The 24,058-nt window shown below is 40.0% G+C and overlaps 1 protein-coding gene across 4 annotated transcripts in view; it reads left to right on the forward strand.

The window, feature by feature from the left end:
* The first annotated feature begins 514 nt into the window (after positions 1–514).
* Positions 515–24,058, forward strand: part of stab1 (stabilin 1) — a 97,892-nt gene continuing 74,348 nt past the window's right edge. The window contains exons 1-13 of one of the 4 annotated variants that reach the window (XM_074687574.1): positions 515–537; positions 5,618–5,847; positions 11,036–11,163; positions 11,277–11,392; positions 14,615–14,700; positions 14,790–14,859; positions 14,945–15,040; positions 16,599–16,712; positions 16,881–17,068; positions 17,153–17,289; positions 17,411–17,538; positions 17,777–17,853; positions 21,293–21,415. In XM_074687574.1, coding sequence (XP_074543675.1) covers positions 5,788–5,847; positions 11,036–11,163; positions 11,277–11,392; positions 14,615–14,700; positions 14,790–14,859; positions 14,945–15,040; positions 16,599–16,712; positions 16,881–17,068; positions 17,153–17,289; positions 17,411–17,538; positions 17,777–17,853; positions 21,293–21,415 — 1,323 coding nt within the window. In that variant the 5' untranslated portion in view covers positions 515–537; positions 5,618–5,787. Of the gene's footprint in view, positions 538–5,291; positions 5,848–11,035; positions 11,164–11,276; positions 11,393–14,614; positions 14,701–14,789; positions 14,860–14,944; positions 15,041–16,598; positions 16,713–16,880; positions 17,069–17,152; positions 17,290–17,410; positions 17,539–17,776; positions 17,854–20,666; positions 20,790–20,824; positions 20,926–21,292; positions 21,416–24,058 lie in introns of those variants that run through there. The other 3 variants (XM_074687489.1, XM_074687720.1, XM_074687656.1) reach the window with 3 other exon arrangements.

A 24,058-nucleotide genomic window follows, 5' to 3' on the forward strand; every position in this document is an offset into this window, starting at 1 on the left:
TTCAGTATTATTCTTTCCTCAGTGTTTGAAGAAACTTTAAACCATCATCATGAAGCAAAGTCAGAGAAAAGTAAATAGTGAAAGGTAAGTCAGCTATTTCATTTTGTAACTGTACAGTACCTCAGGTTTTCTTTTTGTAACAGATAACGGTAAAATTCTACTCTGAGAAAGATTTTCTGGATTAAAAGAATACTTTGTGACTCAATCACATGAAGTTAAAACATGAATTGGATTGAATCTGTAATCTGAGGACAAAAGCCCTCAAAGTTTGTCAAAGTTTGCTTCTGTAAACGTTGGAGCAGAAAAACACTGAGGGATCACCAGCGGGATGTGACACTGATAGTAAATCCTTTCTCGCTTCCTCTTATCTTTCGTGGCTTTCTCGTCTGTTCTTCTGTTTTCCGGCACAGAGTGCTGATGGGAGGCATTTGTGGAGGTTTAGACGGACATCAGGACATCAGGACATGGACAGAGAGCCAACCACGACCTCTGGCACAGGCCCCCCCCTCGATTCATGTTTTTCAGACTTTTAAACAGGTCAGCAGTGAACGACTGTGTGTGCTTAATGTGTGTGAAAGTGTGTGTGTGTGGGTTATGCAATAACAGTTATGATGTCTTTAAGAAATGTTTTATTTATTTGTTTCATATAAATTAGGATAATCTCGAGGTATCAAGAATGTGGAATCACGTTTCAGTTGTTAAAACTATTTTCCCCATCGATGGTGTTACTCATCTATCAGTCCAACCTTTTTGTCCAGACTAAATTTTCCTTACAGCTATTACACAACAATACTGTAGGGGTATTCACAAAGGGTATCTTCAAACCAAGTAAAATTTAATTTTTGGTGCAGACAGGCGCACCAGGTTAGGTCAATGGTCAGAGCATAGCATGCTCTCCTGTATTGAAGTAGAGTCCGCAAAGCGCTGGCCGTAAGTCCAACACCACCCTGGGCATGAATGACAACTTTCAAGTGTGCACAGGACAGAAATGATTTTATCTTATTGATCAGCTTTAGTTGTGCAAAACACGGTTGGACTACTGTAGTCACCTGTGCATCAAAGGACAGCTCACTGTCAAAGATCTGTTATTGAATCTTTTTTTTAGAGATTTCTGCTACTCCAAGATTCAGAACTTGAACTTATCACATATCACAAAACTGTGGGAGCTTTAAAAGAGACCTGAACAGGGGCGGAGTCATGGGTGGGCTCAGCGGGGCCCAGGCCCTCCCACTTTCTGGAAGGCCCCCCTCAAAGTTTTCTTTGAAAAAATTATTTTCTCTTAAATAGTTAATTAATAAATTAATAAATTAATAAATTAATTAATTTATTTATTTATTTATTTATTTATTTATTTATTTATTTATTTATTTATTCATTAGATTTAATTTAATTTTATTTAATTTAATTTTATTTAATTTTTTTAAGTTGCTTTTAGCAAGGAATATCATGAAATTTTGTCACTTTATGCTCAGTTTGTTATTGCTAGAGGCCCCCCACTGCAAAAAACTAAAAATCAACTCAAGTGTTTTTGTCTTATTTTAAGTAAAATTGCCTAATTATACGCAATATGAGCCACATTCAACTGAGCAGTCCAGAAAAATCTGTTGTTTCAAGTTATTTAAAGACAAAAATGAAGCCTTAATTGTTGTAACAAGTAAAAATAAAAATTGCCAATGGAACAAGAGAAATTGGCTCAAAAATTTTGTTTGAAACTAGAATAATGTCTAAATACAAGAAACTTTTCTCATGTTCCATTAGCAGCAGCATTATTTATTACTTGTTACAAGTAATTCATATCTCATTTTTGTCTTTAAATAACTTAAAAAAAAATATTTTTCTGGACTGGTCAGGTGAATGTGGCTCATATTAAGTCTAAAAAGGCATTTATTACTGAAAATAAGACAAAAACACCAGATAAGATTTCACTGTTTTCAGTGTGTCTTAATAACTTGAGCCAAGTTGGAAATTTTTAGTGTCTTGGTAAAATTTTATGACTCATTTAGCCTCATTTTATACCTGTAGGTCTAGAGAATGATTTTGGGAAAGACCATAGATTTTAATCTTTGATTGAATTGTGGTTAATGTTTCTGCTCTTACAGCCTGTAATACATAAAAAGTTGAGGTGGTGCAATATTTTATCAAGTATTAAAGGATCAAAAAGCAACCAAATCTGGTTTTAAACGTGCATAGTAACAGTAATATATCTATATCTGTTTAGTAATAGTTATTTACCAACTTTTGTAATTTAAGGCCCACCCTAAACTGAAACCCTGGCTCTGAAGTTAAGATGTAGGTGGCGTGTTTCTGATCCTGACAATGTGATGAAACAGTTCATCGATGTAATTTGTGACTGCTTGGTTCATGTCTTCAGAGTATTATGGGAAATCTGTCTCAGAGACAGCTGTTGAAGAATGAGCGAGCAGAGCATCAAACTCCACAGTGTCAGCCTGCTTCCTGCTATTGTTCGGTCCACTCACACTTTGACCTTTGACCCCTCCTCGAGCAGGACTCACCTCAGCGCGTCTGTCACGTCTTCATCAAGTCAAAACATATTAAAACAGGAAACAAACTCGGTTTACTCATTAGTTTCTTCTCACTCTGAGGAGCAGGCGAGGAGCTCTGTCAGCTGACCAGGAAATCTGTAAACATCACACCGCCCCGCTGGGACGACCAGGAGGGGAAATCCGTCCCCAGCTTCCTGACAGGAAGAAAGAGGAATTCTCACCATCCCTCTTTTCTCACACTGAGCTCAGACTTAGAGGCCAGAGTGTGCGCATAGATCCCAACATTTTCACAGCTTGTGGAAACAGCGTTAACACCAAAAACACTTCAGGACCTAAAATCTCTCCACACAGACAGATTAAAGCTCCTGAACACAACCTGAATAGAAAAGTCCCTTTGGGAAGGAAATTCAGAGATTACATCTGTCCTCAGACGAACTTTTGTTAGAGGAAACCTCAGAGGTGGAGGAAAAAAACAAGAAGATAAACACACAATGTGTGACATTTAGAAACCAGACACATTAATCTAACATTTACATCCTGAATCCAGGGTTAAAGCAAATCCAAAATGTGGTTTTATCCACAGAAACCTTCAAAGAAACATGCTGATGATTGGTTTCTGAAGTATGTACACAACAATAATCCTGGATGATTTAAGCCAAGCTAAGGTTAGTTGTTGTTTTTGGGATAGATGATGAACCTGGCTATTATGCTACCTCTAAGTTTAAAGATTCTGCGTAGACTATTAAAGTTTATAAAATAGTATCACTTTTATATATCTGCTTGTTCATAATTCACATTTTGCAATGAGATTATCTGCAGCCCCAAAAATCGTATTACTTAATGCTTTTTCTCAATTTCTGTGGGTGACCCAGACAGTCCATTCACAGTTAGCTCTGCTTGGTGAGGTTAGAGTTGGTAGATGAGCGCTGGGAGGACATTGAGTTTACAAAGTTTGATTGCTGACACCTTTGATACAGTCAATTCATACATTAATTCCTCACTTTGCATCATGGGAAAAGTTGCTATGAACAAACAAAAGTAAAGTTAAAAAGAAGATCAAATAAGAGTCATGTCTTTACAACAGTGGGTGATTGGGCTTGTGGGAAATGGAGTCTTTATAGAAATAGAAAACACTTTATCTCTGAGGAGAAATTCAAGAGAAGTCACAGCAGCAATCAAGAAAACAAAGTAAGAAAGTGTATAGAAAGTGTAAAAAGCTCCATAAGAAAATAGATGCTGACAGCTTGTCCATCATTGTCCAGTCAGCCAGCCTCCACCTCCACAGGGTCCAGGACTGGGCTTCTTCAGCAGTCTGTTCAGTCTCTGTCTCCTGGATCCTGTCTGCTCACAGCAGGTGAAGCTCCTCCAATGTAGAGTTGGTGTCTGATGTTAGCTCTGTTAGCCATGACTGTGAATAGCATGATGCTACTCTGCCTTCTGGTATTCCCTAGTTGCTGGGTTAGCACGGCTAGCTCGTCCATCTTTTTGGAGATAGATCTCACGTTCCCAATAACGATGGATGGAAGGACAGGTCCATGTCGTCACTTCTTGAACCAGCACCTCCTTCTCCTCACCTTGTAGGAAACATCTGGCCATGCACCAGTTAGCATTGACATGCTACAGGCTGCTAACAGCTGATTTCACATGTAAACAATGCAGCCATGGTTACATGTAGGATCTCCAGACAAACACAGGAGAAAAAGTAGTAAAAATATCACTGAAGACACAAAAAGTTTGGTGTCCATGACCAACAAATGAGCCATTATATCCTCATTGTTATCTTAGTTATGTTAATGTTATGTAAAGTTATCACAGAAAAACACTTGTCCTTTAACTGTTTCTCACATCCTGTGCCTTAGATGCAGCTTGGTGGTTTACCAGCAGGGCTATCAAGTCTCAAGAAGCAGCAGCATGTTTACTTTTTTATGTGTTTTCTTTTGCTTTAAGGGCCTGGAAACCCCTATATTTATCAACATCATACAAATAAGAATCAGAACTCTTAAAACCTGATAGCCAATCTAATAAAAACAAACTAAAAATAAATTTACTTCAGGTTTTAAATCTCTATTTCTGATTTTATTTTTATGCACTCAGTCAAAATCCCTATTGTAACCCTCTTTGCAAATTTTACAAACTTTAAGTAGTTTGCATTAAACCCATCGTACAAGATTGTTTCCAATCGCTAGAAACTACTAATATTTACAAATGTTTTCTTAAATTTCTGCAAAAATGCTTCTTTAATGACTAATTCTTCAGCCTCTCGAATGGAAAAGACAAATCATTTAAAGGTTGAATTATTTTGTGCATCCGAAGGCCGCTGAAGCTCCTTAGGTTTTGTTGTGAGAAGTTCAAGCTCTGAGTCCTTGAGGTGTAAAAATCTGCTTTGTTTCTCATGAGAAATAAAGCAAAAAATGATAAGAAGTTAGAGAGTTTTCTATCATTTTGAATGCCTGAAATTCTTTCAGACAAAAAATGTTATCTCCTGAATGTTTGGCCTCCTGTGCATGCAGAAAAAGCTGCACAGGGTTAAAACTCCTGCACTAGCATGAAAAGCTAACACAAAATTCTCATTCAGGGTGCACAGGTTTCCATGTGTCCCTGACGCAGGCTTGTGTGAAATCTTCTGCTCCACCTTGCTCTGAACATCTAGCCCTGGTGCTGCCCCTGCCAGAGGAGAAGTGGTAGGAGGAGATGACCTCTGATGGGAGGTTCCTCCTGTGCCAGTTTGCTTTTTTTCTTTCTTCCTAGATTAGAGAGGAAAAGACATGACGCCTGTACTCGCTCCAGCTTCTCTGACCGCTCCGTTCCTCGCCGGACGCTGAGCTGAGAGATTATTTCTTTGGTGTAATCTGTTTGTTAGCGGCTTCATGTCAGAGTTTGTTTGCTGAAAACAAAAGAAGAGTTACTCTGATGATATCAAACAGGCTGGAGATCACGCTGTAGTTTTTATTTTCTACATTTAACGTAGACTCACATTTCCAGGTTTTTTGCGTCTTTTAAAAGTTGCTTTCAGTTTTGCTGCTGGATTTTTTTTCCTCTATTGTTCTGTGATAGTTTTGTTTTTCCCGCACACAGGATGTTGTTATCTGTGCGTTTTTCCTGTAGCTAAAAAGCAGGTTGTGTTTGAGGCTCAGGCTAGATGTGAGAGGAGAGCGCTGGCGTGAAGATCCAACACCGCCTGAGCACATTCCTCCACTTTATCTGCTGGTTTGTTCTACTGACTGAGGAGGGCGCCGGGTGGGTGGATTTATTATTTTACCCCCTGGATGTGACACCCTGAGCCATGCTGCTGCTGCTGCCGCTTCTCCTGCTGCTCCGCCTGCAAACTTCACTGCAGGAGCAGGTAACACACCTCAAACTCCACCACCCATTCATCGCAGATTCACTCTTTGGTTTTCATCCTGGATGGAAGTTACAGGCATGGTTCAGAATATTTTTCAGTGTTTGGACACATAATGGAAATGTGTAAATCACATGAACTCAGATAAAGCTTTAAAATCAACCTTAAAGTTTCCTTTTTTTCAACAAAACTTGTATCAGTGCCTGGAAAGTTCTGAAAACAGATAAACTAAAACCTTAACCACAAACTCCAAAAACCTTTAAAGTTTGAGAATGATCACTTAAACTTCACTGAATCTGTCAGTCTATCAGATTTTATTCCCTTTTCATTGAGCACTTACTCCTCTTATCTGAATATTTAACAGATTTCAGTCTTTGATAAAAGAAAATAAGTTACTGTATTTGAGCAGCTTCTCTGAGGAGTAAAAAAAACACAACGTTCACATTTACTTCAGCATTATTTGCGAGAGCCTTTTACTTTACTACATTTTACATTTAGCGTCAGGCAGAAAGGATCCAAGCTGTCCATTAACAGTCTGCCTGCACCTGATTGGCTGACTTCCATGATACAGTGATCAGATGATTAGCAGTGCTGCTCACGCTGAAATAACAACAAATTAAGTCCCCAACAAGGCAATAAGTGCTTCAAGAAACAAATTTGATAAAGCCGACTGTAGAAGCCCAAATCGTAATAACTGACCAATAATGTAAGAAAAGTCCTGAACCTATAACGTAATAACTTTTCAGCAATAACGCAATAACTAATTACGTTATTGGCCGGTTTTTACGTTATGGGCCTGATGCAAAAAAAAAAACTTTGAAAATGTAATAACTGCGCCAATAACGTAATAACCAGCCAAGGGTGTAACATATTTGCTCCTTTTGACAATGTTATAGGCAAAACACATAATAACTGACCATAATAGCGTAAAGCATATCAGTTAGTGCCTCAAAAAAGTTCTAATTTTTGTCATGAAAAATGCAATCTTTATTAAAACTCTGTAACAGTTGTTCCTTAAATCTACTATTTTTGTTATGGCTTGTGTTCTTCAAGATAAAATTAAACAATAAATAACAAAATTGAGTTCTGGTCTCAACAACTTTAGATCGTGAACCAAAGAATAAAACAACAGAACTGAACATATTTAACCTGAGCACAAAAATAATGAGGATTACTGTTCCCTTTCTTACATTTAAACATTCAAAAAAATCTAGTTCAAATTATTTTCTACATTGAAAAACACAACAACTTGTCTTTAGCAAACAGCTCTTAAAGACCAGTTATTACATTTTCAAAGTTTTTTTTTTTTTTTTTGCATCAGGCCCATAACGTAAAAACTGGCCAATAACGTTATAAGTTATTGCGTTATTGGTCAAAAGTTATTACGTTATAGGTTCAGGACTTTTCTTACGTTATTGGTCAGTTATTACATTATGGGCCTATTACATTTTAAAAATTCCAAATTTATTACGTTTTAGGTCATTATAACGTTATGGGCTTCTACACCGACTCCTCTTTCCAACCACTGACAGCTACAACCTGAGAGGAGCTAGCCGTCCTGCAATCCGGACACTTCATTAGCTATGTTTCAACCATCAGAACTAGGGGCTAAATTAAGCTCTGGGGATACATTTACAGCTTGAATGTCCCTACCTACAGCGGGCGGTACTTTCCAGAAGTCCAGAGACTTTGGGAGGTGGTGACTGCATGTTGAATGTTTCTGATTGGTGGAGCAGCCACAGGTTGGTTAAATTGGTGGCCCCGCTGTGATTGGTTGAATAACTCCTAGACAATGTCCACATGTAGCCGGGTATCTGGGAAACTGCATATATTTTTATACAAAATTTTAAACAATACAAACTCTAAAACTTAGCTGCTTCAAATACCTTCAAGCATATGTTTATTAAACAGCTCCCAGGCTCAGCAGCATTTTTTATACAGTTGAATGAAAACATAAAAACATAAATAAGTTAAGTTTTCCATAGTAAATAAAGTTTTCCAGAATTTCACTGTAACTGCAATAACTGTAATAACTCCACTGCTGATTGGTTGTTACCCAAGCCATGGCTCAGCTTGTAACCAATCAGATGGTACTGTGGGCGGGACAGTGCTGGGGGCTGAGTAGTGACTGAAGACATCAGAGCCGCAACAACGCAGTTTTAAATATGTTTCTTATTGGCTGTCAGATTAAAAAAAAGGAAGATGCCGATATGCTTCAAATTCCAAATATCGGCCCTGATAATCAGTCTATCCCTAGTTTCGGCCTGTTGTCCACACAAAACAGCAGTTTTACATCACTGGAAACAATCTTCTCTGAAAACTCTGGCCAAAGCGAAGATTTTGGAAAACTCCGGTTTCGTGTTGACCCCTGAAAATAAAGTTTTTGGTTCTCAAACGTCACAGCAGAATAATAGGGGTTCATCTTGATTGGAGGGCACGGGTTTCATGCCTGAAAAACATCAAATATGGGTTTGACATGCTTCGAGCTGCACTCACTGTCAGATTTGTCCACTACATGTGGACTTAAGTGTAAAAAATGAAGGGGGATATCTGTTAAAAATACCTGGCTACATGTGTATAAGGCCCTGGACAAAGCTTGGTGTATGCCTCCCTGAGGTCCACGCAGCTTCCTAGGAGTTCCCAGTGTCTGAAGAACAAAACACCTTGGCATTTACATGATTCATCGCACAGAGATCACTGTGACAACCATGTGATGAACGATTCCTGGTGTAAAATTGTGGGCAAACTCAGCAGAGAAGAAGAATCAGCAAAACAATGTCTGTTTTCCAAACCGCCTTCTACATACTACCTACTGCTTTTGCATGTAGTATGTAGTATGACGGTTCTGTTGGGTCTATTTTGTAGTTTACTACTCTGGTTTCTAGTCAGACAGAGCTACAGATGATGTTGGGTTTTTTTGCCTTTAACATAAATGTACAAAACAAGCTTTAGGCAGATCTCAGCAATTAGTTATTTTGTTAGTCATATCATAGTAAAACCATCATTCTTGATTTCTGATCTTAAACCAAAAGTTATATGGTTGACTGAAAATAAATCTGGATTTTTATTATTTCAGCTGATGAATTTGTAGAAGTAAACTTTCAAAACTAGAAGTGACAAGATTTACTGTCTCACAGATTGTCTAACGTTAGTGTTGTTGTATTGTAGTTGTAATGCTGACTCATTCCACTAGATTGCGGTAATTCACCCAAACCTGCCACTCATATTGACAAACAGCGTCAGTGCTGTGCATTGTGGGAAACAGTATGCCAGGTAGACTCGTCTGTTGCATACTGAGAAATTTTCCTGGATCAGGACATCCAGGGATTTTTGGCAGATTTTGCAAGTTTTTGCATACTGACTACTACAGACTGAATTTCAGCCAAAATAGTAGGCGCTGCTAGTGTAGTAGGCAGTTTGGAAAACAGCCAACATCTTCTACTCTAGTTTAGAGCTGTGGTTGATGTGTATTTGGGATACACTGCCCCCTACAGTTTGGGGACACACACTGCCCCCAAGACACGCAGAGTGTTTCTCATCTCATTTCTGTGCGTCATGTTGGTGTGGAAACCCTGACCAAGGTTTCTAGTTCCAGTCCTGTGCTCAGTCCATTCCATTAACAGGCAGAAACCTCGAGCAAGACCAGACTCATGTAAGACCAAGATCTGCTGAGACTGTGGAGTTCATAGTTTGGTGTTGTAGAAGTGTTTTTCTGGGAAAATCAATCTCATCTTCCTGTCTTAAAATGTCTTTTCCAAAAAACTAAAGACAGCAGATGTCAGAGGATTGTGCTGTCGTCAGCTTTGTTGGAATAAAACCAGTCCTCAGCTGATTCATCCTCAGACCACAAAGACCAGAGTGAAACTTCACTGCATCAAGTCAGAGCTCTAACTTCTCCTTCTCTGGGTCTCTGATGATCAGTCTTGATAATCCGTCTCAGTAGGCCTGTCACGATAACAAATTTTGCTAGACGACAATTTTCCAAAATATTGCCGATAAACGATATTATTGTCAATATTATTTTGATTTTTTTCCATTTTTTTCATTGATGTAATTATGATAAATGGGATAATAAAGTGAGTACACCATATCAAAAGCAAAAAACTTTAATTTCTTAAGAGTATTTAACTGTAATTAAAAGGTCAGGATCTTTTAAGTAAAATAAACTTAACAAAAAAATATAATAAATTTAACAAACAAGAAAGAGAAAAAAAATACAATGAAAATGAAATGGACTCTCTTTTAGAAAAAAATACATGTCAATGAAAATAATTAATACTAATCAAAAACAATAAAACATCGACCCTGTCTCTAAAGAAAAAATGAAACTCCAAAAAAATAACAATAATAAAAACTAAAGCCTAAATAAAAGGGAGTTTATACAGTTCCTGAATTGTTTGTAACATGTCCTTTTTCCCAGTCAATCCGTACTGTCTGTCAAACATTTTTAACATTTCTGGCTTTCGACCGTATTGAAGGGCTGCATTTCTTTGGCAATGTAGCTGTCTTTGAGCGCCACCATTTGGCGCTTTTATTTCTATTTACTTTGCAGACCAAAAGCCTCAGTAAGAGCGGATTGTCAAAGAACAAGGCTCCGCTGCACCTCCCCTTCTTCTTCGTCGCCACTATTTTCAAACAAATGCGACATATCAGCTCGTTGGTGTTCATGAGCTCACACTTTGTTCATTCTGATAAAAAAACAAAATATTCCCACACTGGGACTGTGGCAGGCGGCTTAAGAACCGTATCTTTGGTGCCATCACTCATATTAGCGTGTGTTTCCTCCTTACCCCTCAGGACGCTCGCTTCAGCTTTCTCTGTGTGTACGCGCCAGCAGCCCCGTCTTCACCCCAAAGATAACATTTTTGACAGATGCTCACTCCGCTAGAAATCCGCTAAATCCGCTATAGAACCTATGCACCCCGATGTTAGGAAAAATAGACGTAGTGAGCCATCTTCTCATTCAGCCTCTTTGGTCGAAAGAGAGGACAAACATGCACGTGTCAGTTTATCGAGGCTGGCAAACTTACTGAGGACGTTTTCATTTATCATTCGGTTAATTGATTTATTGATTATCGTGACAGGCCTATGTCTCAGTTTCCCACTCACTGTCTTTGAGGATGGTCCAGCTCAGTTCAGGTGGTACCATCTGGTGTAAAGAGAAATAAAATGGTGTCATGTTATCCTTCAGACTTCTCCTCCTGGTCGCTGTGATATCCCGCAGAGGATAGACGTTTACACCGCCTGCACCTCCTGTGCCGCCGTCACCACCAGCAGCTGCCCCAAGGGCTTCGCCAAATCTGGCACGACCAACTGCAGGTAGATACCCGGGTATATCTCCAAAAATCAGTCATGTATGCACATAAATCCTCATGAATGTGGGATTTTAGCTGTATTGTTGACTGATTAAAGCCGTTTATCTCGTTTTGCAGTTACGTGGTGCAGATCGGTGGCAGGGACATGGAGCTGTCTGGGTGTAGACTCGACTGTGCAAAGAGCTACATGCATCCAGTTTGCTGCCCGCAGCACTGGGGACCACTCTGTCTGGGTAACACACACACACTCACACACACACAAATACCCCTGAAGACTCCAGATTTATGCAGCACACAATCATCTGGTCCCTGAGCCTAAGTCCTTGCTGCAGCAGTCTGGTTTGATTCCAGCCCGTCCCTTTGTCTGAGGACGGATACCTTCCCTTTGCTTTCAGTCGTTGGCCTGATTTGTTTCACTGCAGCAGCACATCATTGTTTGTGTTTTCGTCCAGTCTCTGACTTCATATATTGTTAGAGAAATCCAGGAATGGTGCGATAGTATCTTGAATTCTCTGGTGGGAGCGAGCAGGTGCATGCTGGGATGGTGAGAAGGAGGAAAATTTGAGCGCAGTAATTATGCATGGCAGTGGAAGAGCAGAGGAAGAGCCCAGAAACCTCGGGCGTCAGACGGAGGATGTTTGTCATGTTTCTGTGAGAATGACGGGAGTCGAGTGAGAAATCTGTGCAGCTGGAGTCTCTGCCTGAACCAACCCGCAGGTTTCACTCGGTTTATTCTGATTTTCTGATGCTGAAGAGTTTATTAAGAGATAAGTTAACATTTTATTAATCTACAGGTAAAGAATTAATTTACTTACAGCATAACAGGAAATACAGACAGAACGCTGAGGGGAAAAAGAAGAGAACAACAAAATAATTAAAAAAAAAGTTAAAGGATGAATGCAAAATCTCAGCACACCTGAAGACACAGGTGCATAAGAAGAGGGCGTAACCAAAAACGTGTTCACAACATCAAAGACAGGTTCCTGCACACTGTACCACACTCATCATAGCTTTATTAGTGCAGAGGTGGCTCTTTGATCCATTTATAAAAAATAAATATATGTACATGTACACTCACCGGCCACTTTATCAGGTAGACCAGGGATGTCAAACTCGTGCCATGGAGGGCCAAGAGGCTGCAGGTTTTCTTTCCAACCAAAAACTTCACCAGCTGATTTCACTGATTAGTCCCTGCCCTCCGCTTGAAGGTGAGGTAATCAGTGGAATCAGCTGGTGGAGTTCTTGGTTGGAAAGAAAACCTGCAGCCTCTTGGCCCTCCATGGCACGAGTTTGACATCCCTGAGGTAGACCTTGCTAGTACCAGGTAGGACCCCCTTTTATCTTCAAAACTGCCTTGATCCTTTGTGGCATAGATTCAACAAGGTCCTGGAAACATTCCTCAGAGAGTTTGGTCCATATTGACATGATAGCATCACACAGTTGCTGCAGATTTGTCGTCTGAACATCCATGATGAGAATCTCCCGTTCCACCACATCCCAAAGGTGCTCTATTGGATTGAGATCTGGGGACTGTGGAGGACATTTGAGTACAGGGAACTCATTGTCATGTTGAAGAAAGCAGTCTGAGATGATTCCAGCTTTATGACATGGAGCGTTATCCTGCTGGAAGTAGCCATCAGAAGATGGGTACACTGTGCTCATAAAGGGATGGACATGGTCAGCAACTGCACCAGGGGTCTTCAACCTGTGGCTCTGGAGCCTTATGTGGCTCTTTGAATCCTTTGCAGTGGCTGCTTGTAGCTTTAAAAATATCATTAAAATAAAGGTCTTTTAATATTTTTCTTATAGAGGTTATTAATAAAGACACAGACACAAATTAAAAAAATAATGTTATTTTATTTTTTACTAAAAATGCATCACCTTTTGAAGCAAAGCTTTAAATTTTTTGTGATTTTTTTTGCAGTTTTTTTAATTTTTAATTTTTTTTTTTAATTCATTTTTTTTTTACATTTTTGCAAATTAAGAAAAGAGTTCCACATTTTTTGGAAGATTTACCAAATTTTTGATTTTTTTTTAAAATAAAAATCCCATTTTTGCAATTTTAGAAAGTTTTTACAAGTTTTGGAAATCAAGCAAAATTTTGAAATTGCATTTTTTAGGTTGTTTTTTTTTGCAAATTTATGACATTTGAGCATTTTTTTTAATTGTGCACTTTTTAAATTACATTTTTTTATTTTGCAAATTTGTGATTTTTTTAAAATTTCTAACTTATTGAAATTTCAAACATTTTGCAAATTTATAAAATCTATGACTGTACATATTTCTTTTTTTTTCTTAAATTTGCAAATTTATTAAAAATAAAAAACTAAGAAATCACATGTGCAAATTTATAAACACAAAAACTTCTCGTTTAGATAATTATTCACCTAATTATACACTTTTTTTGTCTTAATGTGAAGATAAAGTAGATTTTGCGGCCCCCTAATGACTTTTATCCAGGTGAGATGAGGCAAAACGGCTCTTTGGAAAGTAAAGGTTGCAGACCCCTGAACAATACTCAGGTAGGCTGTGGACTTTAAACCATGCTCAGTTGGTACTAAGGGGCCCAAAGTGAGCCAAGAAAATATCCCCCACACCATTACACCAGCAGCAGCAGCCTGAACCGTTGATACAAGGCAGGATGGATCCATGCTTTCATGTTGTTGAGGCCAAATTCTGACCCTACCATCTGAATGTGGAGCAGAAATCCAGACTCATCAGACCAGGCAACGTTTTTCCAATCTTCTATTGTCCAGTTTTGGTGTTGCTGTGTGAATTGTAGCCTCAGTTTCCTGTTCTTAGCTGACAGGAGGGTCACCCGGTGTGGTCTTCTGCTGCTGTAGCCCATCTGCCTCAAGGTTGGACGTGTTGTGTGTTCAGAGATGCTCTTCTGCAGACCTCGGTTGTAACCAGTGGTTATTTGAGTTACTGTTGCCTTTCTATCAGCTCCAACCAGTCTGTCCATTCTCCTCTGACCTCTGGCATCAACAAGGCATTTTGTCCCACTGAACTGCTGCTCACTGGATATTTTCTCTTTTTGGGACCATTCTCTGTAAATCCTAGAGATGGTTGTTGGTTAAAATCCATCAATGCCTAAATGCATTGAGTTGCTGCCATGTGATTGGCTGATTAGAAATATGTGTTAACAAGCAGTTGGACAGGTGTGCCTAATAAGGTGGCCAGTGAGTGTGTACAGTTATGAGTAGTGGTGTGCCGATCAATCTAAACTAAATAGAAACTAAGCAATCCTTTCCCCCCTCCTTCTATAAAAGATGATGATTATTTAGTATTATCTACCTCTTCATACACCTGTTACTCTTTCCTCTACGCTCACTCGCTGAATTCTCCTCGGCCTCCAACAGACCGACACAATTCCTCTCAGCTCGCTGATTTAGCTCTTACAGAGGAAAGATGCGTCTCTTCACCTGCTGCTGTGTCTCTCTGTCTGTCTGCAGCTTGTCCCAGTTGGTCCGGGAGGACCTGCAGCCTCCACGGCACCTGTCTGGACGGAGACCTCGGGAATGGGACTTGTGTCTGTGACGTGAGTGTGTGAGCCTGTGTGTATGGCAGGTGTTTGAGAAGTGTGTGTTCTGTGTTGGACGTCATACTGGTGTGTGTTTCTGCTTTAAGGATGGTTTCACAGGTTTGGCCTGTCAGGAGTGTAAGAATCCAAACGCTTACGGAGAAAAATGTGATAAAGGTGAGCTCTGTTTTTATCATCTGAAGCCACGGCCACAAAATACAGTGATGTTAATAACGTCTTTAATCTGTGTGTGTGTGTGCAGAGTGTGACTGTGTACATGGAGTGTGTAATAAAGGTCCAGAGGGGGATGGAGAGTGTTTGTGTCAGCCGCCATACACCGGGAAACGCTGCGACCAAGGTAAGAATTGATCCATAACTAGGGTTATAACTACACATGTCCCTTATTTGACTGTTTAAAGACTTTTACTCTGAATAATGTTTTAGTGTTTCCTGCTCTTTGTCAGAAGTCTGACATCGTATAACTCAGTACTAACATTAAGATGTTGTTGAGACTGGTCTGTCAGATGATTCTTACAGGTTTGGTCGACCTGCTGCTTCAGATGGTACGACTAATTCAAAACCATTAAAATGAAGATCTTCAGGAAACACACACACAGATCAGTACCTATTATGGACATTAGAGCAGCTATCAGGCCCCAAACTTTCAGTAGTAAGGAGGCTAAACAACCGAGCAAACATGACGACAGAAAGAAGGAACAAAGGAAGGAGAGAAACGCAGAACAGAGACAAAAGAAGACACAAAAAAGTCACCCTTTTATACGTTTGAAAGAAAACAGAGCGCATCCAAAGAACAATGAAAAAGAAGGAACGGTGGCGATTGCTCTAAGACTGCAAGGGAAGCTCAGCTTCCCCTAAAATGTCCCTAAAAAAGTGTTGATTTGTTCTGCTGTGTGTACATTTCATTGATAAAGTCTGAGCTAGAATTCCTTCATCTTTAGTTCAGAATCAGCTCCTATCACAGGTAACTGGCTCCACCTCCTTCTCATTCATCCCCGCAGCGTCTCAGCGCTTTAACACAGTCGGACGCTGAGCGTCTTCTGACTTCAGCGGGGAAGCGTAGAGTGGGTTGTTCCACTGTGGAAACTGGACGGTCATTGGATAAACGCTGGGCTTTGTCCCGCCCATCGGACGCTCAGCGTCTCTGGGGGTCTATGAGGCAGTGGGCTGGCCTGGACGCTGGGCTTCTGCATGATGATTGGATGATCTGTCTGAGGATGAATCCCTTTTTGATTGACAGTGAAATGAGCCAGTCAGAGATCTTGAAGTATAACCCTCCACCGGAGCATCTTCTGAGTTTTACAGTCAGTTGTTCTGGACTGATTCAGAGGTTTTATCGATCCCCAGTGAGTTTACCTTTCTCAAAAACGATGAGAGTTGTGTTCAAAGATTCTCTCTCTTTTCACCAATAAGCAGCTACAGCTACAGCTGTGGAGCTCCTCCCCCTGTCACTCACACTTACAGCCTGTCGTAGTCTCACGTAGCAGCTCCAGCTGATAACTAGCTGACACAGAGTGTAGAAATTATGTTTAAATAAACTAATGTATGATGTAGGCCGGAAAAAAATTAACTTCCCCTCCTTGACTGACCAGCAACTGCCACTGCCTGAAATCAACCAGAGACTTTCAAAATAAAACAAACTGTGTCCAAACCAGATGGTTTTTGGAATGACTACACCAACAAATGAGCAGAGTCAGACCAGGAGTGAGCAGGTTTGAGATTTTAGAAAAGAAAAGAAAAAACACTTTCTGTTGTCTAATCATCCTCTCCCTGCTCTGGAAATGTGAAACCTGGTGTTGTCTTGCACATATTGACATATTGTTTTCTGTGTGTGTGTGTGTAGGATGTGTGTGTTCTCTCTGACAGATGCTGTTTTGCTCTGTGTGTGTTTCCTGCAGTCAGTAACAGGTGCAGCAGCTGCGGCACCTTCTCATACTGCAAAGGGGAGGGGGCCGGCGCCGCCTGCGAGTGTTTGCCCGGACACGTAAAGCAGCTCGACGGCTCATGCACAAGTAAACACACAGATCAGTGGTCACCCTAGATTTCTCAGAAATGTCATTTAAAGGATTTAAAGGATCTCACTGCTGAATCTGAGCAGATGAGACAAACAGACGCCTGATTCACCTGAAGCACGCTAAAGGTCACCCTGTGCTGTTTGCACGCTTCGTCTCCCTCCTCAGCCGTCTGCCGTCCCACGGACTGCGACGTCAACGCCCAGTGCTCCGTGCAGGGCTGGAAGCAGACCTGCACCTGTAAGCCGGGCTACCAGGGAGACGGCAAAGTCTGTGTACCCAAGAATCCCTGCTCTGTGAACAACGGGGGGTGTCCCTTTAACTCCACCATCTGTGTCTTCAAAGGACCCAACAAGGTTAGGACAGAACCAGAACCAAGACCAGGATGAGATCAGAGCTGGATTCTGTAACAACAGTTAACGTCTGTCTGTCTCTTTCAGTCCAGCTGTGAGTGTATGTCCGGCATGTCTCCTATAGGGGGCAGTGCTCAGTTAGGCTGTCAGCTGATCTCCTCTTGCTCAGCGAATATCTGTGACGTCTCTTCTGTCTGTCAACCTGGACTGGATGGACACCCCATGTAACACACACACACCCCCACACACACACACACACACACCCACACAAGTCGTCTCTTTGTATCATGTACTCCCTGATGCTGTGTGTCCTGATGACCTGTAGTCCCCTTCTCTCCTCCTCAGGTGTGTGTGTGATCCGGATCAGATCGGGGACGGCCGGCGCTGCTTCAGTAACTTGATGGAGCAGATTAAGGAGCTGGACTGGAGGGGGAAGTGGACTGGGAAACTACCCGGAGCAGTTGCTCTGTTCGGTAAAAACATGTCGTCACTTCCTGCTGTTTCCTGATACAGAGATTTAACTGACTACGATTCGTCAGATAGACGAAAAGTTTGCAATTTTTAGCTTAAAGAATAACTGTGCAGATATCTTGTGTGGAAATTAATAAATAGAAATTATCCTGAATATGATTCAGTCGACTAAGAGGGTAGAAAATGAGCGGATTTATCCTTTAAAACCTGATTTATAGTGTGTACGTGTTTTTGTTTCAGGGAAAGGCTGCGGCCTCCTGCTGAGCCACAGTGGACCCTTCACAGCTTTTATCCCGTTACTGAAAACACAGCTGACAGTAAGTTCAACATCAGGATTATCAGCTTTGTTGTTTTTGGATTATTTATGAAAGTATCTTAAAGATCAGAGTAACACTGTGGAAGAAACGTTGGACGATAAGGGTTGGCAGATCAGATCCAAACTCAAACAAACTGCACTCCTGAACAAAACCTGAAGACCAAGGCCCACGTGCACTTCCAGTCACAAACAGGACTGTTAGCCCAAGGCACTGTACATGTAACCGGGGAAATCCGCTGATAAGTGTGGCTAAAAGCATGTGAAACCCACATTTGTCAGTGTTTTTTCAGACCTAAAACTTGTGCCATCCAATCAGGACGAACCCCTGTCATTCAGCTGTGACATTTGTTTAGTTTAGATGGTCTTTATTTCATTCATACTGTCATAAAAATATAATATATATTCAATTAGTGCTGCCAGAGGATTGAAAAGAAAGATCAGTGCTAAAATCAAATTAATGTGTTATAAAAATCAATCAACTAATCAAACTTTATCTGTATAGCACTTTTCATGCAGAACTTTGTAATACAGAATGCTTTACATGGGAACAAAAAAATAAAATGAAATAACAAGAAGTGAAATAAAAGCAGAAAATTGCACAACATAAGAGCTAAAACTAAAACAACTGTTAATTAAAAAAAAACTCGAAAATATGAGAGGGTAAGATAAGTAAATGTGTAAATACATAAATAAATAAATAAAATAACAAAACAATATAAAATACAAGTTGGATAAATAATATGGTAAAATGAGAAAGTGTGACATCAGGTGCTTAATAAAATCAGCTAAGATAGGATAATAAAAAGAAAAACATTAAACACAAAATAAAATTCAAATAAAAGAAAATCTGAACTGAAATTTAGAAATAAAACAAAAAAGGGATTAAAACAAGTTAAAATATAACACAAAATAATATTAAATACATTTAGCTAAAAGCCAGATTTAAAAGGTAGGTCTTGAGTTTTCTTTTAAAAATATGAGCAGTAGGGGGCACTTTTAGGTCTTCAGGTAGACTGTTCCACAGAAGGGGGCCGTAATAGCAGAAAGAAGCACCACCGTACATTTTAGTTCTGACTCTGGGAACAGTTGAAAGGCCACTACCTGAAGACCTGAGTGCTCTACGGGGTTCATATGGTAAAACCAAATTGAATAATTAAGGCTATTAACTCATTGGCTTCCAGACATTTTTAGAGCATCTTAAACGGTCTTTAAAGACCCAAATAATATTGTTTTCTATGACTACATAAACACCAAAACTACTTAAGAAGAGTGGACTCTCTTATTTTATGTATCTCTTCCTGTTTTTTAACTAAAATTGACAAAACATACTTTTGTAATCACGTTCATCTCGGGCACTCCATCCCTTGATCCTCTCCATGATCTCCGTCGTGTTTTCTCATGATGGCGCCGCTCTTTCTCTCTGAACTACCGCGGCACATTCTCAGTTGGAGCCTGAGTTGCCTGAACTTTTATGACTTGCAGCGTCTCTCTAAGGCTGTATTCAGACCAGAAAAGTCCTTTGGTCCACTTGTTTGGTCCGGACCAAAAGCAGACTTTTTTTTTTTTCGTTTGGTGCGGTTCTCATTCAGATTGTACTTTTTGCAAGTGGACTATATTCTGTAAACACATCCATGTGTGTGACGATCGGTGCTCTCATTGGACAGCACTGACAAAGGGCGGCACACAGAGTACAGACCTGGAAATGGAGGTAAACGTGTGTTTGTGCTCTTATTAGAGCTGCTAAATCATTTTCAGTTTCAAGAGCAGCTCCTTCAAAGCAGCTTAACAACACCGTTTACAATTTAGGAACAGGAAGACCAATGATCGCAGCAAGGAGGCGCTATGCTCTGCGTGTCCTGACCCACAACATGCTAGCAACAGCGTGGCTAAACAGAAGACGGAGGATCAGGTATGAACCAAAGACGGTTAGGTTACGGTGGCTTTATAGGCCCAAAAGGCACATGTATCCTGTAGTTAGTTCGGATGGACCTTGGTTTGTATTCAGACCTGCACCGGAGAACCACCTCAAAAAGTGGGTCTTGGTCCGGTTGTTTGGTCCGCACCAGGGTTCGTTTGTGTCTATTCACATCTGCATGAAAAGTCCACACCAGCGTTGGAAACGAACCCTGGTCCGTTTAAAGTGGACCAAACAGTCCAGGTCTGAATACGCCCTTAGTCTCTGTCATCTCACATCTTCTCCTCATATCCATGCTGAGCTCTCATCCAAAAAGTTTACAAGCAGGATTTTAATTGACAAGCTCCACCAGACCCCGCCTTAAATGTGGCTTTCTTTATTTGGGAACCTCAAGCAGAAATTAGGTTAAAATGCGATTAATTGGATTAATTAATTACAAACCCTGTAATTAATTAGATTAATTTTTTAGTTGTCTAACAGCACTTATTTTTATACATTTACGCCTGTCAATCACACGAAACCGTAGCTTTACTTCACTAAAAACTATGTTTTCTGAAAACTCCAGCCAAAGTTAAGATTTTGGAAAACTCTGGAACGTCACAGCTGAATGACAGGGGCTCATTCTGATTGGCTGGCACGGGTTTAACGTCTGAAAAACGCTCACATTTGGGTTTGAAATGCCTTGAGCCGCATTTATGGGCAGATTTTCCTGCTACGTGTGAACAAAGTATCTTAAAAAACGAATGAGGGGGTGTTATCGTTTTTGAAAATACCCGGCTACATGTGGACAAGGCCTGAAAGGAGAATCAAGGACATGAAGGATACAGTGTGGATCCAGGTGGTGGGTCATTACCTGGTGGTGAAATCAGCGCAGAGCTCTGGAAAGACGGGGAACACAAAGAGCTGGTGGATGGGGGTTAAAGTAGCCGCTTGATTGCAGACGAGCTGCAGCTGTGAGCTCAGGTGCACCGAGGTGCTTGATGAGGTGGGCGTGACCGGCAGGCAGCGAGCTGCAGGCAGAGGTGAGTGGAAAATCACTGAGCAGGGCTGCGACACAAGCTTTTTAGCTGCTCGGTAATGTTTTTCTACGTGGTGTTTTCTGCAGCTGGTTGACGAACACAATAAACCTGTGAAGCTCTGTGATTTCATGATAATAACGTGAGCTCCCTGGTTTTCAAAATCTACAACATAGTTTACATTCGAAGCAAAAATGACTCAATTTTCTCTTGGTTTGCTGGAGATGGTGTTATAAAATGTCCTAAAAGTTCTTATATTTTAAAGTTACATGTGTATCTGGTAAAATATTCTCTGCTCAATTTTATTTTTAATGAATTGTTCACCTCCAGTCTTATTTTAAAGACTTTTCCTTTCTTCAGGACGTCAGATATTGAAAAAGCAGCTAACGTGTCGTAGCAGTTGTTATAAAATCACCTCTGCGTCTCTGTTTGAACAGCTAGAATGGAGAAAATGATCATGAATTTAATCCCAGATGTTTCGATCTACTCTCTCTGGACTTTCTCTGCAGGGGGTCAACGAGAATCTGGTCTGTAAAAACCATCTGATTCTGGGTCAGCATCTCTACAAAGACCTGGAGGGACAGGACTTCAGCTTATACGGAGGAGCCAGGTTCAGGAGCAAAGGCAACAAGGTAAGACTGTCTTTGCTGGAAGTGAGGTCACCACAAAAACTGCTCCCCCTGGTGGCTGGCTCCAGCATAGGTCAAAAAATCCAGCTCCCCAGTCATTCCAGATGGGCTGTGGTCAAACTTTAAAAAATTAATACACCTGGTAGAAATGTTTCTCACGTCCGATTGTTGTGGTGATTTAAAGATATTATGCCTTGTATTCAAGTCCTCTTTTTTCTGAAAAGTTTTGTTTTCATTTGTTATAAGAGGTTAAAAACAAGTTTTTACGTCATGTTTAATGGTGATTGACAACTGCCGTTCTTGTGTATTTTTTCGGGGATTGTAAAATATGTCTGGAGATAGAGTCAAGAAGTGATTAGACTCTCGAAAGAAGAAAAATTATTATTTTTGTCACCCGGCTCCACTCAGATTCTCCCAGCGGAGCCACACTGTCAACTTTTAGTGCTGATAGTCTTATTTAAATTATGGATCATGAGCAGATTGATATATAAAAGAGAGACTATTTCAAAAGACCATACTATATTTATTTTTATGGCAGTTTACAACAGGAAACTACTTGAAAACAAGCTGCTGCAGATATTATGCTTTAAATGACTAAAAACTTCAAAACATCTTTAAACTCACAGATGAGCAACATGATATGAGTTTTTTTAAACCAAACTTTATTCATCCCACAATTAGTGAAGTACAAATTGACAGATTTTGAAAATTATTTAATAAATTTGAGTAAAAAATATTTTTGTTCTTCAAGTTTGGCATATTTTCAAACAATTAACCTCAAATGTGAATTACCACCATTCTCCTTCTACTGTGTCATGTAACTTCCTGTTTACTTCCGTAGTCTCTCACAGCATTAAGAACAATCCTAACACCCTACTTCAAAAGTTTTAACAACCCTACAGTGTCACTTTTTTAAAAATCTTTTCAATTTCTTTCATAGGAAGTCAGCGTTTCGAAGCATTTTTTGATGTACAGTTTAAAAAACAAAAAAAGCAAAAATTAGGTTGAAAGTAAACTAAAAAGACAAGGAAATAAAAATATTCTTATACTGACAAGAAAAAAGCATAAATCTGTTTGCTTTTGAAAAGCCAGGAAGCAAAACTCAGCCTTGATTTTCAAACTTTTTCCATAATCTCTGATTGACGTCCAGTATTTTTAATCTCAGATCAATCCTATTAAACAGATTAGTGAGTTGTTCACTCGCTGGAGTCTCGAAGTGCTGCTGTAACTAAATATCTCACCCCACTGCAAAAAACTGAAATATTATCAAGTTTTTTTGTCTCAAATCAAGTAAAAATTGTCTTATTATACTTGATATGAGCCACATTCAACTGGTCAGTCCAGAAAAATGAGAAATTTGCTCAAAAATTTGCTTAAAACTAGAATAATGTCTTAATACAAGTAACTTTTCTCTTGTTCCATTGGCAGATTTTTTTAAAACTTATTTCAAGCAATTCAGATCTCATTTTTGTCTTTAAATTACTTAAAACAAGACAATTGTCTATTCTGGTCAGGTGAATGTGGCTCATATCAAGCATAAAAAGACATTTTCTACTGAAAATAAGACAAAAACACTTGATAAGATTTCAGGTTTTTTCCATGTGTTTTTCCTGTTAAACTCTCGCCAGAGCAATGAGTCAGTTGGTTTTAACATCTTATTGAAAAAGCTGCGTTTCGACCAGAGGCTCTAGGATCTTTTAATTCCTGTTAAACATTCCCCTGAACTAAACTGCCTCTATAGCTCATTATTTCTCTAAGGCCCTGTTTACACAACAACATTTTTTCTGAAAATGCTGAAACGTAATTCAAACGCAGTGAAGAAAATCTGTGTTTACACAAAAACACCAAGTTGGGTCGATCATCTGGTGTATTGGTGAATGCTAAGAGCAGAAGTGGAGCAACAGATGCTCATTTTGTTAAAGACAGTCACAGATTCAGCAGATTGAGCAGCACAAGCTCAACACGGTAGTTTGTGACAATCCTAACAACGGTACTGTTGGACTGTTGTATGCGTGCGCGGAGCAGAGTGTGACGTCATTGTTTCCACTGAAAACGCCGGCTTACTGTTTACATGGTAACGGTGTCGGCAGCGTTTCAGAAAAATTCCCCTCTGGAGGCCGTTTTCAAAAGTTTGCGTTTTAGGTCGGCTGAAACGCCGTTTACGCGTAAACGTGAGGCTGAAACGCAACATAATTTTGTTTCTCCCTTAAAATGTTGTTCTGTAGACGGCCCTTAATATCTCACCCCACTGCAAAAACTGAAATCTGATGAAGTGTTTTTTTCTTCTTTTAAGCAAAAATTGTCTTATAACACTTGATATGAGCCACATCCAACTTAACTCTATTGATGTTACAAAAGCTGCATTTTGACCAGAGGCTCCAGAAGATCTTACATTACATTACGCAAAAATAGCACCGGACCACTAGGGGGCAGTAAGCCAACAACAAAGGCCTTCCAGCAAAAATGACAGAGAAAAGGAGACATGTGGCTCTGCAGTTAGCCTGTTAGCATGGAGGATCTTAAGCCTGTGCTGGTTTTGATGGTGCACTCCTTCCTCTAAAGCATGGAGACGCAGAAAAGAAGCAGATTATGACACGTATATATTCGTATATCAAAGTAAACCAGGATGGCTTCCCCAGGACTTCT

This window comes from Halichoeres trimaculatus, unplaced genomic scaffold (assembly GCF_033239565.1).
Source record: "Halichoeres trimaculatus isolate MK-OKI-2021-1 unplaced genomic scaffold, fHalTri1.1 fHalTri1_scaffold_1, whole genome shotgun sequence".
Lineage (NCBI taxonomy): Eukaryota > Metazoa > Chordata > Actinopteri > Labriformes > Labridae > Halichoeres > Halichoeres trimaculatus.